General features: G+C 43.1%; 1 protein-coding gene across 25 annotated transcripts in view; it reads left to right on the top strand.

Moving 5' to 3' along the window:
• The window catches only part of Rbms3 (RNA binding motif, single stranded interacting protein 3), a 786,929-nt gene extending 771,881 nt beyond the window's left edge, over nucleotides 1-15,048 (top strand). For 15 of the 25 annotated variants that reach the window (XM_017596208.3, XM_017596203.3, XM_017596202.3 and 12 more), the window contains 3 exons: nucleotides 1,148-1,225; nucleotides 5,427-5,554; nucleotides 8,958-15,048. In XM_017596208.3, coding sequence (XP_017451697.3) covers nucleotides 1,148-1,225; nucleotides 5,427-5,554; nucleotides 8,958-8,964 — 213 coding nt within the window. In that variant the 3' untranslated portion in view covers nucleotides 8,965-15,048. Of the gene's footprint in view, nucleotides 1-1,147; nucleotides 1,226-5,426; nucleotides 5,559-8,957 lie in introns of those variants that run through there. The other 10 variants (XM_039082840.2, XM_017596201.3, XM_063266128.1 and 7 more) reach the window with 3 other exon arrangements.
• Nucleotides 15,049-16,323: the final 1,275 nt, after the last annotated feature.

Raw genomic sequence — 16,323 nt, 5'->3', positions numbered from 1 at the left:
GCTGAAGTTTCCTAAGTCAGAAAACAGATGATTCCATAATTTAGTTCACAAAGAGGAGGGCTATGAACTTGCAGGAAGAATACATATTACAAATGGGAATACAGGTTACACTAATTTCATATGTATGTAGTCATATGTGTGTCTCCACATAGCTTTTCTGGAATGGTCCCATTTCACTGCAAAAAAAAAAAAGTCTGTTGTCCACATTAGTGCCTATTGAAGGCTATTTTTATTGTTCTTAATTACATGTGTGCGTGTGAGAGATGAGAGTGCGTACACATGCGTGTGCAGTCTCTCTGGAGCCAGAGAGGGTGTCAGATCTCTTGGAGCTGGAGTCGCAGGTAGTTGTGGCATGGGCGTGTGTCATGGGTGCTGGAAATTTAACTTGGGTCCTTGTCAAGAGGAGAATACAGCCTTAAAGATTTTGAGACATCTCTCCGGCCTCCAGGACTGTGGTTTACTTTTATAAGGTTTTAGAAAGAAAGTGTTCATGTTGCCGTGAGGATGGCATAGAAAGGGGGGACAAAAGCGACTTCAGCGTTGCCCGTGATGAGCCCACTCTCTTTTGCTGTGCTTGGTGTGGAACTCCCAGCCTTGTACATTTTAGACAATTGCTCTACCGCTGGGGGACATCCCCAGTCATTTATAATAACAAAGAGATGGACAAACAACACTTGTCCACGGAGGTACTGCTGTGCACGTATTCCTTACATCCTTCCTTAGCATTTTTAGTTAAAAATCTTTGCTTACAAATGACGATTCATTCATTCAACAAATGCCCATCGGGAGCCCACCGTGTGATAAGTTCTAGCAGCAGAATGGAGGGAAAGCATCCTCACACTTGTGAAATTGGTGTTTAGATATGAAGTAGGAAACATTCCAGCTCTCACATAGAGTGCCTAGATGGGCACCCAGGAGGGTGGGCTGAAGTAACTGGTGCTGGTACGGAAAAGAACCTGCGACTGACATGGGTCTTACAGTGAACAGGAGTCCCTGTTGATGAGATCTGCCGTGGTTGAGCTGCAGTTGAGTGTTGAGCATAACTGGTGCACTGTCTGTCCGTCCACTTGTCCTTGCATGCAGTGTCTGACTTGCGCATCGTTTGCGACCCCCAAGTTCACGTGCATTTTTCTTTGATTTTCTCTAGTATATGACCGCTGCTCCCATGCAAGGGACCTACATTCCCCAGTACACGCCTGTGCCTCCGACAGCTGTTTCTATTGAAGTAAGTCTATCCCATAAGCACAAAGAGGCTAGGAGAGAGAAGTCTCAGCCACACAAGTCCCCCTGATCCGAGGAACGCTCAGATAAAATCTTTATGCTCTTCTAAAACCTGTCCCTGTAAGCTAAGTATATACAAGTCTATACATTGACTCATACATTGCTTTACACATGCAGCTAACAAGTCTTATAGAGAGGTATAAAGGGGTTGGGAATTTAGCTCAGTGGTAGAGCGCTTGCCTAGCAAGCACAAGGCCCTGGGTTCCTGGGTTCGGTCCCCAGCTCCGAAAAAAAGAAAAAAGAAATAAAGGTATAAAGGAAGAGTGATTTGCATGCCTAGACAACAATTCAAATCGGTTTCACATCAGATGCAGACCACACTCGTGATCAGAGATAAAGAACAGGTTCTGGCTTAGTTCTTTTCCCTGTTGCTGGGCTATATAACAAAAGCAACTCAGGACAGAATGGGTTCATGCCAGCTCACAGGTCAAGAGCCCCATCCATCCCATGCTCGGGAAGTCATCGAGACTGCTCACGCAGCTGCTCATGTACATGCACAGCCAGAAAGCAGAGAGCACTGAATGCACGCTGCCATTCAGTTTCCCTTTCTCTGTTTGTACAGTGCAGGGTCCCAGCCAGGGAATGGCACCACCTACAATGGGTCTTCCCACCTTATTAACACAAATGAAGATAACCCCACACAAGGGTTTCCTGGGTTGATCTCCCAATCCAATCTGTCAAGCTAAGAACCAAAATTAACCATCCCAGCATCACTTAGGAGTTTGTTAGAAAGGGAACGTATCTGATACCACCACTCTGTTTCCTGAATCTATCTGTTAATTTTGAGATGGTTCCCTGAGAATCCAATCTCATGAAATGAGACAGCACCTTGATGCTTAAACCCTATGCTAATTAAGATCGTTAAAGGGGGTGGTTGTGCTTTTAAAAATATGGATTCCTGAATCTGGTTACAAGAGATTCTTACTGATTGGTCTGGAATATGTACTGGGCGTAGGGATATTTAAACAGTCCCAGAAGATGCCAGTGGGTATTAAGAACTGAGAGCTCTTGCTCCAGTTGCCAGGGTACTCACTGAGTATAAGGCTCTGGACGCCACCCCTGGCATGCTAGAAGGCAAATTAGCAAAAAGACCACTGTTCGAATGAATGAATTCAACATAATCTAGCTTTCCTAGAGATGGGAAAGATGTAATTGAATCACTGTGGGTATCCTGAATCATGCTGTTTGCCATCTTGTCCTTAACGGAAGGAAAGCACCTTCCCTCTTTTCATTGGGACAAATCCATCCCAGCTGCCCTCATTTTCCAGGATGGAGCTGTAAAGGTTCAGAGGAAAGCAGAGAGCCACAAAGATGGTAGTTGGTGGTTAGACTGTATCCACCTCTGGTTAAAACCATGGCCGCTCTTCTTCTAATGCCCAAACACTTTGTGGTCATCGGTGGGCATTCGGAAAAACTAATCAATACACCTCCTCCCAGACTCGATCTTCCCTTCTCTGTAACACAACCAGTAACTGGAGTTCTGTACTTCTCCATGTGAAAATTCACCAGTAGGGAGGTCGACGGAGGTCTTCGCCGAATAAATTGGATCTCTGAAAATGTTTACAGATTTATTTTTGGAATGTAACAGATGCATGCTTGAAGGCAGGTAAAGAAAGCCCCAAAGATTGACAAGGCATTGCTGTCCAGTTTATGAGGCTAGGGCTGTCACATCCCTTATTGTTTTTAACTTTCGAGATGTGCGGGTCCAAAGTCACGGCCCATTAAGCAGGTTTTAATTGGAGTTCAAGAACATGGGCTTAGATTACATGGTATTTGATACATTTAGTGACTTAAAAACCAACACATTACAAGTACCAGGAGCATAAACACCTGTCACGTATTCGCACTTGTATATACGCCACCAAAGGCTTGTGCTACTGAGAGTCAGAGCCTTTAGTTGGCACAAAGCAACAGACACAGGTAGTTTGGTTGACTTAGATCTGGAGTTGGAGAGAGAAGACTAACTATTCTCACCATTCTGCCTTGAAGCCAGGCTTGTGAAGATCAGGAACGTAGTCATGTTCACGTAAAAACACCAGAAGGACATCTGTTGTTATCCATCAGTCCATCAATGGACCAATCACAAACCAACCCTATTTTGGGGGTTCTAAAAAGAGAAACCCCATTTCCAGAAAAAAAGTACAGAACCAGGAAGTAAGTGATGGGAATAACTGAACATAATCTACACCATCTATGTCACCCACATCACCCACATCATCGCCCACATCATCACCCACATCACCGACATCATCACCCACATCACTGACATCATCACTGACATCATCACCCACATCACTGACATCATCACCCACATCACTGACATCATCACTGACATCATCACCCACATTACTGACATCATCACTGACATCATCACCCACATCACTGACATCATCACCCACATCACTGACATCATCACCCACATCACTGACATCATCACCCACATCACTGACATCATCACTGACATCATCACCCACATTACTGACATCATCACTGACATCATCACCCACATCACTGACATCATCACCCACATCACTGACATCATCACCCACATCACTGACATCATCACCCACATCACTGACATCATCACTGACATCATCACCCACATCACCCACATCACTGACATTATCAGCCACATCAACCACATCATCACTCACATCACTGACATCATCACTCACATCACTGACATCATCACCCACATCATCACCCACATCACCCACATCATCACCCACATCACCCACATCACTGACATTATCAGCCACATCAACCACATCATCACTCACATCACTGACATCATCACTCACATCACTGACATCATCACCCACATCATCACCCACATCACCCACATCATCACCCACATCACCCACATCACTGACATTATCAGCCACATCAACCACATCATCACTCACATCACTGACATCATCACTCACATCACCCACATCATCACCCACATCATCACCCACATCATCACCCACATCATCACCCACATCATCACCCACATCACTCACATCACTGACATCATCACTGACATCATCACCCACATCATCACCCACATCACCCGCATCATCTGCATAATCCAGGACAAGGATCCAAAATTACCCCAACTTGAAGCTGCCATAGCTGCTGATTCCTCCTCCTCCTCCTCCTTCTCCTCCCTCTCCTCTTCCTCCTTCTCCTCCTCCTCCTTCTCCTCCTTCTCCTTCACTTCCCCCTCCCCCTCCTCTTCCTTTTCCTCTTCTTTCTCTTCCTCCCCCTTCTCCTCATCCCCTCTTCCTCCTCTTTTATTTCTCTGAAGCCTCTGGCTTAATGCCTGTCTGTGTCTTAGAAAGCAAACCACAATAAAACAAGGAAGGAAGGAAAGAAGGAAGGAGGGAGGGAAGGAAGGAAGGAAGGAAGGAAGGAAGGAAGGAAGGAAGGAAACCAACACAAGAACCTGGGCCAGATGGCAAATGCCATTGATCCCAGGGCTCTAGAAGCAGAGACATGAATTCCAAGTCAGCATGGTTTAGGTAGTAAACTCCAGGCCAGCCAGGGCTGCACAAGGAAACACTATTAAAATAAAACAGAAACAATACCATCAGCAACACAGATCTTATGCAAGAAACTAGAGGGAGCACGTCTTCCACTTTCCTAACACAGAAAGTTGGTTCTCAGCCCCCAAGCCCGGAGGTTCAGGAACAATGGCAGCTCCAATTCCAAGGGATGTAACACCTTCTTCCGCCTGCCAAGCTTGCTCACACACACGTGGGCATATATGCACTAGACATCTACACATCTGTACATAAATAAGAATGTATAATAGATCTTCAGAAACATGCTTAGGTTATTGTAGGAGAGGCCGGACTGTGATTATAGACAGCTTTAATTGAGGGCGGACTCCTCTGTCGCAAATACGGTTGAAATGGTTTTCTGACCATACGACCTTTCCGAGGACGTCCGCTGACCCAGCTTACTGGTGTTTCATCATCAATACAACAAGATCAACCATTCCACACGCATGCCCTGATGTTTCACTTTGCGCCGGTGCCGTGCTTTCCTGTGGCCGAGGGTTATCTCTTCAAACCCAACAGAAGGGCATTTGTGCTGCATCTAGAAAGGGCCCTTGGCTGAAACAAATAAGGCCTGTGTGTACCGATTTGCTTCTTTAGGGTGTTGTTGCTGATACCTCTCCCCAGACGGTGGCCCCCTCATCCCAGGACAGCAGTGGTCAGCAGCAACAGTTAGCAGTGGACACACCCAGTGAACACGCGCCGGCATATTCATTCCAACAGTCCAAGTAAGTCCGCGCTCAGCTGAGCTCCTCTCAGAAGCAGAGACCGGGAAGTCCTTTCCTCAGAGTGTTTCCGTTTGTTTTGGTTTCGCAGAAACCACCCGTAAACTCAGCGATAGACTTTTCTTGGGCTCATGGTCACGTGAGTGGCTTCCCGTGAGTGGATTTCCCAGTTTTAGTGGTACTTAGCCCTGTATATGGAATCAGTAGTCATCCCGACCCTCTGCTTTGGGATGGTGAAAGGTTGACCGTATGCTTCCCGTCTTTTCACAAATCGGTTTCCAGACAAGTTAGACTTCCAAGAGTAGCAGGAAGAAAACCCAGCGGAAACAAGCTGTCAGGTTTGCATCTATGCATTAGCAGGCATCCTATTGGTTAATGCAAGTCACGTGACTCAACAGTCAATGAAGGTCCTCGCTTCAAGAGTGAAACATTAAAAAAAAAAAAAAATCCAGCTCCGAAAAAAAAAAAAAAGAAAAATAGAAAAAAAAAATCTGTTCAATGCTATTGGGAAAACTATAGTGTTCCACCTTAAACTATATAGTGACCCAGACGCCCTGTTCTTAAACTCTTAAACAGTTACAGTGACATTCTCATTGCAGGGTGACTTTGAATACCTGGGTAATGGTCACGGACAAGGAGAATATTGTTAAATATACGACAGTGATAATAGGCAGGCCCATCCTGCCCAGGAATTAAATAGCAGAGGGGAATAACGCCATACTCGGAATTACCCATGAAAAAAATTTTAATCACCCCTATAAAGCAAATTACATTCGGCCGTGTGTGTGGAGCTAATGTGTAGATTACATTCCGAGGGCTCTTCTCTGAAGGGGGAGGAATTAACAATGGGAAAGTATATGTCGAGAATCCTTTGGGAGCAAATTATTCCAATTGGGCGCATCATGGCTGAGCCTCTGAGGAGCGGAGACCAGTCGGACGAATCTGTGAGTCTTGCCCACTGTTCTGCCACCCCTAAAGTGCCGAAGGATCAGAGATCATGTCAAGTGAAACAGGCCAGATAAGACAAATAGTATCTTTATTTTCACATGCAGAGTGTGGTTTTGGATATAGACTCCTATACACATATGTGGATACATACATCTACACTCGCAAGATATTATATATATATATATATATATATATATATATATAAATTTATGTTATTTCTGTTCCAGTGGAACAGAAAAATGATTTAGCTAGTCCTTACAGTGTAGCTTTCTTGAGTATCCTAGATTTTCACCACCTAGAAGGTTCTCAAAGATGTGCTGATGAAAAAGCCACTTCTTACTTTGCTCGGAGCCCCTTTTCTTGGGGCCATTATGCTAAGTGAGGTGTGGAGATCTTTAAGAGCTTCCTAATGGCTGACACCGGCTGACCCTCCCGTGGGGTGTGAGGTGCAGACGGGGCCACCTCGTACCCTGAAAGGCAGCTTGACACATTACATGCATTTAACATTCAGATGTCTACAGTCAAAGGACTGCAAACCACAGCCATCGCAGGCAGGGGTCCCAGGGACACATTTGAGGGGCACAACACTCGGATTATGGATGAAAGGTCTACCACAGACTATGTCCCCCGTCCACATTTTACTTTTCAGGCTAAAATAAAGAACTTGAAGTCCTGTTTCAAGGGTAGCTTACAGCTGCCTATGACTCGAGCTCTTGGAAATTCTGGGTGCCCACACAGACGTTTGCAAGCACACACACATATACACATAGAACTTTCATTGATGCAGACGGACTATCAGCTCTTATCACCAAAGGAGGCCATTCCTGTGACTTGTCCTGGAAAGTCTATGAGAATACCATTCCCCATGGAGTCACCACTTATCCCTTGTGCCGTATGTAAAACCTTTTAAAAAGCTGAAATCCGGGGGCTTATGAGGTGCCTCACTTGATAAGGGGACCTGAGTTCTAATCCCCAACACCCACGTAAGAAGCAGAGTGTGGACGCATGTGACTGTTTCCCAGCACTGGGTGACCCGAGTCAAACAGACCTCAAGGCCTTACAATCCAGCCAACCAGCTCTGCAGAAAGTGAGCCGGAGGGTCAGCGTCTGCAAGTAATAAAGTGGAGACCAATAGAGAAGAGATTAGATTCAACTTTGACCTTCAACCTCCACATGTGCACAACCAAATGCACACCCACACATGTGCAGACACACAATGTATACACTCAAGATTAAAAGTTAGGTGTTTGATATTTTTTTGCATTTTTAATTAAAATCCCTTTCCATTTCCTCCCTCCTTCCCTCCCATCCTCCCCAATCTCAAATCGATAACCTCTTTGTTAATTACTATTGGCCATCCAGTACAAAGCACTCAGACCTGGAATCATATACACACAAACAACAAAAACACGAACTCATTAATATATTCCTGCACGTGTGTATAAAAGGTAATGAATAAAAATAAAAGTTTATATGTAGCCAGATCCCATGAAACATACGTGTGAGTCCAGTTAAATTCCCAATCGCAGAACCAGGATTCTTGGCCTCCAACTCCACACTTGTGACCCTGTGTTGCAATTCAAGTATTGAGGACCCTGGCCCGTCCATTTGAAGTTATGTGATCACCGATCTCTGAAAAGTAAAACTCAGATCACTGATGAAAGAGATTTGCCACTGTCCACTAGAAGTTGGGTTAGAAAGCCCATCGTAGACCCCAGTGAGATGACACAGGGGACACAGTTCAACTGAGAGGAGAACTGAGCTGTGCAGTCTGTCCGTCTGCTCTCCACACAGCAAGCTAGATGGACTAAGAATCCTCTGATTGTCAAGTAATAAATAATACAAAATATACCTCGAGGCTACCCAGTGACTCTTCCCTTCTGCTGTGCCCTGCTTTGAGTGTGCCCACTAAGGCTTTGAGGATGACAGCTCGGTCTCCAGTAAGGCCACAGAGATGATGACAGGACCCATAAGAGGTAGAACCTCTTGGCAGATCACAGTGCTCTTGGGGTCAGAAGGCATTGATGCAGTTGTCATGGCAACCTGAGTTTTGTCTTGGATATGTGTAAGGACCCTTGATGCTTTTGCTAAGGTCCCCAGCATCTACATGGCTGCTGGCAATCACTTCAAAGCAGTCTGATGTCCCCTCCCAGGCTCTGACAGCGAAGCATACACATGCTACACATTCACACGTACGAGCAAACCGTTATCCACACAAAAAACAAAATAAATCTTTACAAATATCTAAGTCCACCAACCCCGGTTTTGACAGAGTCTGACACAAGTGTGGAATGTTACGGGATGGACAGAACTTGACCGCCTCAGAGGCTAATATGGCAGTGGCCTGCTTCTTTGAGTGTGAGGAAAAACTTGCACTCCTCAACTAATGAGACGTTACAGGAAACAACAGAAGAAAGGCCTGGATGTAATAACCACTCTTGCCCATTTGTCTTTGCAGACCATAGGCAGAAGCGAGGACACTCGTCTGAACCCCTACCTTCAATGAAGAAACGTCACTGAACAAGAAGTTAGTTGGCCTCCGGTTTGCACAGGCCCCAGGGGAACGCTTTCTTCTTTTATTTTTATTATTATTTTTTTTATTTTATACTTTACTCAAAGAAAACAAAATTTTTACGTGCTGTACGAATGGTTCCTTCGTGTGGTCTAACAGTTGTTTTTGTCATTTTTTTTTAATTAAGGGGAAAATAAATCCCAGAAAAGGGGGATGGGGTGGTAAACATCACAAGTTGATGCTTTCTTTGGAAAAACAGAATTTGCCTAAAGGTATAAGTAGTATTTTTTTTTAAAGTAGAAACATCAATGTCAAGATTTGGGCAACCAGAAGTATAAGAAAATTATTTTCCTCAGTAGTTAAGCTATTTTTTCCTCTTCCTTTCTTGTTTGAACCTCTTGGGTTTTTTTATATATATATATATATTTTATGTTTTCTTAGAAATATTTAGGTAAGGTTTATCTTGAATCTTAATTGCCTTAATTTTAAGGATGTCAAAGGCTCCAGAGGCATGCTTTCAGTGTCTTGTTTTTAAAAAAAAAATATATATATATATATCAAGAAAGAATTGAGGTATTGTGCCAGTTTTCACTGGCATAGAAGATGGAGACTGAGTTTTTAGGGTGGAAAAAAAAAGGAAAAAAAACTGTACAGTTTAAAGGAAAATGTTCTTTCTTCATTTGAAGAAAATTTGTTGATAAACAAAACCAAGGCAACCGCGAGAATCGGGAAACGCTGGGACACTTCTCATGAACTTTGACACAATCCCTCTAAAAGGCTAAAAGACATTTTACGGTAAAGTTATTCATGTTGGTTTGAAAAACAACTGCATTAGAGATGATGTGTGTTTGGGGGGCAGAATGCAGATTTTTTTCTTTTTTTAATTTACAAGAGCGTCGTGGTTGCTAGCGAAAGCGTTAGCGCTTTTTATCTGCAGTCTTTTCTATGAGCTTTGTCAGGTTCTAGTCAGCTTTGCTTGTCACATTGCAAAACCTAGCATAAGAGCACTCAAAACAAAATTTTAAGTAGATAGAAGCTTACGGTCAAAAAAGTGCAAAAAAAAAAAATTAAAAAAAAAAAAACAAAAACCACACACACAAAGAAAAAAACAAAAACAAAAAAAAAAAGCAATAGATAGAGAAATTGTTGACAATTTCTGTAGTCTTTCTTGGTTGTGGTCAATTGCAGCCTATGGATGGCCTATTTTATACCAAAGATGAAATGAGACCCTGTTACAGGCGATGGTAGACACTGCTTTTCTTTCTTTGAAGTTTCGTTTGACCTACATGGCCGGACCAGTTCTAACTTCATTTAAACTACCTTCCACTAGTGTATTATATAACCGCAAAAAAACAAAAAAAAAATGTTTTTCTAAAAATGTGTATTTGTTGATAGTTGAAGTTTGTTCCTATCCTGCTCAGCCGTTTAAGCATGAAGAATTTGAGACCCAGTGGGATGGATGGATGCGGGCGGCTTTAACTCCTGTGAGCGTTATCAGCTCCTGGCCAGCTCTCTCAGAAGTGGATAGGTGGCCACTGATACACGGGGTCCTTTGTTCAAGAGGTTGCAATGTCGTCAACGTCATCTGAACTGCAAGCTAAGGATGCTTCTGACGTCTGAAAGGCCACTTGTCGGAAAGTCTCGGCGATGTTCAGCGCAGTGGGGTGTGGCCCCCAGAGAAGTTCTCACAAATTGGTAGCAATGTTCCTTTCAAGCACCGACAGGTTTTTGTCTTCCCACCTTCGTTTAGTTATCGGCCCACCTCGCACAGGCGCTTTGGTTCTGTGTTTGGAAAGGGGATGTTTTACTTTTACCCCCTTCCCCCCCACTCCCCCCCACCAAGTTGTGTTCTCATATCTTGATATTGACAGGAGAGGTGACAGAGCCCTCTTTAAATTTCAGTTTAATTCTCCAAGATAAGTGGGGCCATTAAGATCTAAGACTCCTTCGAGTGCAGTAGGGGCAAGCTCTTAACACGCTAGTTGACAATCAATAAAATTGCTTTCTTTTTATCAACGAGAACCACGAGAGTTAGGGGTTGACCCAGCACAGAAACCAAAGGAGATATTTGCACTTAGGATAATGCAAAACTTGGCTTAAAATGATGTAAGTTGATTTAGTGAGAAAGTCCTAACCATTCCGACTCATCGTACCTGGGATCAACGGATCTTGTCTGGCTGGAAGTGAGAGGCGGTGGTGTGGAGGCGGAGGTGGTGCTGTTCATGGGAGCACTCCCAAGACTTGCTTCTGAATGGAACACTTAAATGAGGTAGGTAAAGCTCTGTTCTTCAGGGTTCGTCCATCTGAGTGCATAGGGAGGAGACAGAAACAAGCACTGAAGAGGAAAAGCGAGTAGGCTTTCAGAAACGAAACTACTTGTAAGGCAAATCACGGTCCCATTAGGTACCCACAACTAAGGAGTCTTAACCAGTCCGAAGGTTCATATTCCACCGTCTCACTAGACCCCGGTTCTCTTCTTTGCAACCCTGTGAACTGAGAGCTCACACCCAGAAAGTCACTTTCTATGATGGCCAACAAACTAAATACAGAATGGTATCCAAGGAGACGGCGACACACTACGGAGACAGCCTGTGCTTCACCTTTATCCTAATGTCTTTCCGTGCTTTGGAGGGAACCTGAGAAGCCTGCAGCCTTCGGTCGCCCTGGTCAGCTCCTTGTGTGTTGGAAGGGTGGACTTGAATTTGTCTGTGGAAAGCAAACCCTCAAGTTCCAGGGGCTCTCCGAAAACTCACTGGTGACCCCACTTTCTCTTTCTCCCTCACCTCCTCTCGGTTCTCTGTGTATGTGAGGATTATCCTGGGCATCGTTCATTTGAATATGGAACCAACATACTTTCTTGTCCTTTCTGTAAAAGTACAAAAATACATGTATTCACGTGATACAAAGAGAGTCTCATTTGCATAACCAATAATGAGGCTTCAAGGTAGCTACCATGTGGCGGTTGAAGGTGCCTAGGGAACTTCATGCTCAAAACTCCTGTCTTACATATTCACTCTGAAACATTTCTTTCAACTTTGAAATTTTCCTCATCTCTTTTCTTTCAAGCCACCTCGGGCCAAAGGAAATCATTATGTCCTTTTATATGTTCCTGTGTGTTTTATGTTTGGGCTGTCTTGATAGTGCCATTCCATAAAATCTTTTGAGAAGAAAAAAAATGTGGGTATTCAAATCGGCTCCCTCTTATTCTGTCATTTTTTTTTTTACCTAAGAGCAGTTTTTCAATAGTCCGATGTAAAAGGGAAAGAAAAGACATCAATTACTAAGTTGTAATAAAAACAAGACACCACCACCACCCCCAAAAAGAAAATACACGCATGTGTGCAGTGCACATGCCTGAATCTCGACCACCACTACACATGCTGGTCCTCATGAGTTAGCACTATAGTCATTTTTAGATTTGAAGTAAAATTCTAGTTCTTGAGATTGTCAAAATATTTTGATTTTATTCCCTTTTATTACCCCATCCTGGATTTAGGAAACCAACTAGAGCCACAGTCCAAACAAGATAAATACCCTGTCATCTAAGTGCTACAAATTTCTGTCAGGACAGTGGATGTCTTCGAATAATGACAAAGGCATCAGGGGAGGCCAAGTGTGTGGTGACTGGTAGCTGTTTTCACTTAAGGACCCCAGGACAGAACCTGTGTGAGCTAGTGGTAATATCAGCAGGTGCTGAAGATTAAAAATAATTCCTTAGTTTTTATTTTTTTAAACCTTTTTTTAATGGTTGGAATATCTATTTAAAAAAAAAACAAAACCTACGTATCTTTTCTATTAATTTAAAAATCCCCTTCACTGAAGAGTGGGATTTGGTCTCAACAGGGTCCTTGCACTCTTCTTCATGATTGAGATGTTTGGATGGGACATCTGCATAGACTGTGATATTAATAGGCTAAAAAATACTTTTGACAATCCAGTCTCATCCGCCTGAGTGCAAAGAACTGCAGGTGATCTGAAGACTGAAGAGGAAGTCTTACGTGAGCCTCAGTGGAAAGCCGGTGATTTCAAACTAGTGAGACCATAGGATCAAAAGTCACCCGGAATGGCTTTCAGCATCATAAGCGATCACACATCACAATATAATATAATCATGTCACAGAACCTTGCTCTATTTTAGCTCGACCACAGTGTGGAGCAAAGAATACGGTTTTTTGTTTGTTTGTTTGTTTGCTTGCTTGTTTTTTGTTTTCGTTGTTTTGTCATTGAGACTGATATGCTGAACATTTATTTTGAGCCCACTGACCTTGACAGATTCTCTGGAACCCCAGAATTGGCAGGCACCTTGAGTCCATTTCCCTAACATGGGGTTTCTTTCATCCACGAATCAACTCATTTTACAGTTTCGGTGTTGTACGGTGGTTGGTCTGGTTTGAGATTAACATTTCTTACCCATACAAAAGTGGACCCTTCAACCACTCACCATCTGTCTCAGTCATCCTTTGTGATGACCTGGAGTTTAGCAAAGAAAAAAGCTGAGTAAGAAGTGGCTCCAAGTGGCTCCACGATTTAAGAAACTGGGTTCAGCGAAGATTTCTGATTTCTGATTTCTACTGTTTTTGAGGCAATACCCCAACTTGTAACATGCAGACATAGTCGCTGTCACAGAAAGGGCTGGATGTCTTCTAGGCAGTAAGAGCCATGAAGTTCTGGGCAGAAAATTAGCTAGCGTGCTGGGGGATTCATTTCAGAGCTGAACAGAGCTTGGGGTTTCAAAAAGAAAAGCAAAAAAGAAAGTAAGACCAGAGTCACCTGGGAGATTTTCTTAACACTGCTCCATTTCAAAGAAATATAATCACTGTCCATACCCAAAGGGCTAGCTAACTAGTTTGTGGGGGTGTTTTGTCTTTTCTTCTCAATGACTGGCCCTGTTAACCTTAGCATCTCACTGCGTGGGTGGACAGAAAAAACCCTGAAAATAACAGCTCACACCAGTCTCTCTTGCTTCTCAAGTACTGATGTGTCTAGGGAGTTTTAATCATTACTGAAATCAGTCTCCACACAGAATACACTATGAATTTCAACAGTCTATAATGTCCTCTTCCTATCCACCACACACAATCTGGAGCTGGCTGCATGCTTGCAAAACACAAATGGAAAAATTATAAGAACAAACTTGGCTCCCCTTAAAAGAAAGCTACTTTGGCACCATTCTCTTGACTGAAACTCAAACCAGGAAAACAAAAAAAGATCAACACATTCTCTATCAGGAGAAAAATAAGGTCATTCTGGCTAAATACACAGTTTTAATCCCCTTCTTAAATCTTTTGACAACAAAAATATATCATTTTTATTTTTGTTGTTGTTGTTTCTATTTGAATCTGTTACTGTGTTAAGACTGAAAGTTACTCGTATCCTGAGGCATAATTTTATGGCCATTATGTACCTAAGTAAAAAGTGTAGCATTAGTGTTACTCTTTGGACTTTAAAACCTTTGGTCCAACATTGTTAATAAAGATGCTCTCTCCTCCTCTCCAAATGTGTTAGGTCCTCACAGGTAAAAAGAAGTGAGCTGTTCCATCCCTGTTAGGAATAGTAAAATTGTTTCAAAGAGTCATTGGGTATCCAAAATCACACTGTTCTCCACTCTGGAAACAATCTGTCCCCATTAACTTAAGAAAATCATTGGAGGGGGAGGGGAAAAAAAAAAAAGAAAATCATTGGAATCTTAATTTTTAAGCTCTGGGTGAAAGTACTTCAGTTTCTAGGAAAGTGTGACAGGGCTTTCTCTTTAAAAGCCTTGGTTTATGTCGTCATCCTCAGCTTCGTGGACCTCCCAAAACACCCTTTCGAGATTTTATTTAAGGGCATCTTTGTATTGCTGTCTCTGATTGTCATGGAGAGTTCTGTAATCCTGTGGCGTTTGGTTTTATTTCTAAGTTCTTTCATGTGTATCATGGTCACGTTAGATACCATTTCCCCTGTTTCCTGGGCTCTCTGTAGATCAGTGGATATTAGGTTTCAATTTCTGTTTTCTTTGATGAAGCTTTCAATAAAAAATGGAAATAAAATCAACAAAGCAGGGCCATGGTGTTTGTTTGCACTTTTCTAGAAACTTGGTGTGGGAAACAGAGGAGCCGTGTCTGGGTTTAATTCTGTTTTTTAAATTGTTGTTATTTTCTGGACTCAATGGAAGAAAAGATCACTCAGGGCTGGAGAGATGGCACAATGGTTGGATCCTGTAGAGGGACTCAGGTTTGTTTGCTCTCATCTACCCCTGTTGGCTTACAACCACCTGTGACTCCAGCTCCAGGGAACACACACACACACAAAACACACACACACAAAACACACACACACAAAACACACACACACACAAAACACACACACAAAACACACACACGGAGTTAGAGATAAAAATAGAAATATTATAATAAATAAAAAGTTAAAAAGTGGTTGGGGATTTAGCTCTGTGGTAGAGCACTTGCCTAGCAAGCGCAAGGCCCTGGGTTCGGTCCCCAGCTCAAAAAAAAAAAAAAAGTTAAAAAGTTATTCCAAGCAAGAAGAGCAGAGGGAATGACCATTCATGCCTGAGAGCCTGAGAAAGCTGCCCTGGGCGTCTTTAGAGAAGGCACAGCCTTCTGATGAGGTCTTTCCTTTACATCCCAACAACCCTTACATACTCAAAGGGGTTCAGCAGCTACCCATCCCCCATTTCCTTATATGCTCACTTGGCACTGTGAAGGCCAGAGTTTCTTTCTTCAGTACTGGTTTGTGTCCCTGCAAGAGTTAGGTGAACCAAGATCAGAAGTCTGCCTTCCTTCAGCTGTGGATGGTTATGGTAAGGAAATAAATTAAGGGTATTTCCCTGGTCCAGAATTGCTCAGCTCTCTTGGATCTTACATTCAAGGACAAAGAAATGATCCATCCTGCGTGTATTTGCTGTACAGTTCAAAAATACCATGACGTGAACGGTGAGAAAAATACCGGAAAAAAGCTCCTGCAGAAAACTTGGTGATATTTGAGACAGATAATCTAAGGAGAGAGAGAAAGTGAAAACACACATGTACATGCATGAACAAAGTTTATGTAGATAGAAAGCCCCTGTGAACCCTGTCTACGCATGATGTGCTAAGCACACATGGAAAAATTGGAGGTATTGGATATTCACAATTCCTGACTGGTTCCCCCAGTGCTGACATTAATTCTATCCCCTTCCCCTTCCACTGCCCACATGAAGAAGCATCTTTTGCTGATTTTCTGGGGCTGTTCTTGTTCAAATCTGAATTCTGTGACACTCAGCATCGGTGGGCACAGGGATGCAGCCAAGAGAAAAGGAGGGTGTGTGGACATG

This window comes from Rattus norvegicus, chromosome 8 (assembly GCF_036323735.1).
Source record: "Rattus norvegicus strain BN/NHsdMcwi chromosome 8, GRCr8, whole genome shotgun sequence".
Lineage (NCBI taxonomy): Eukaryota > Metazoa > Chordata > Mammalia > Rodentia > Muridae > Rattus > Rattus norvegicus.
The sequence above is the reverse complement of the archived record's forward strand: the minus strand, read 5'-3'. Positions and strand labels throughout refer to the sequence as shown.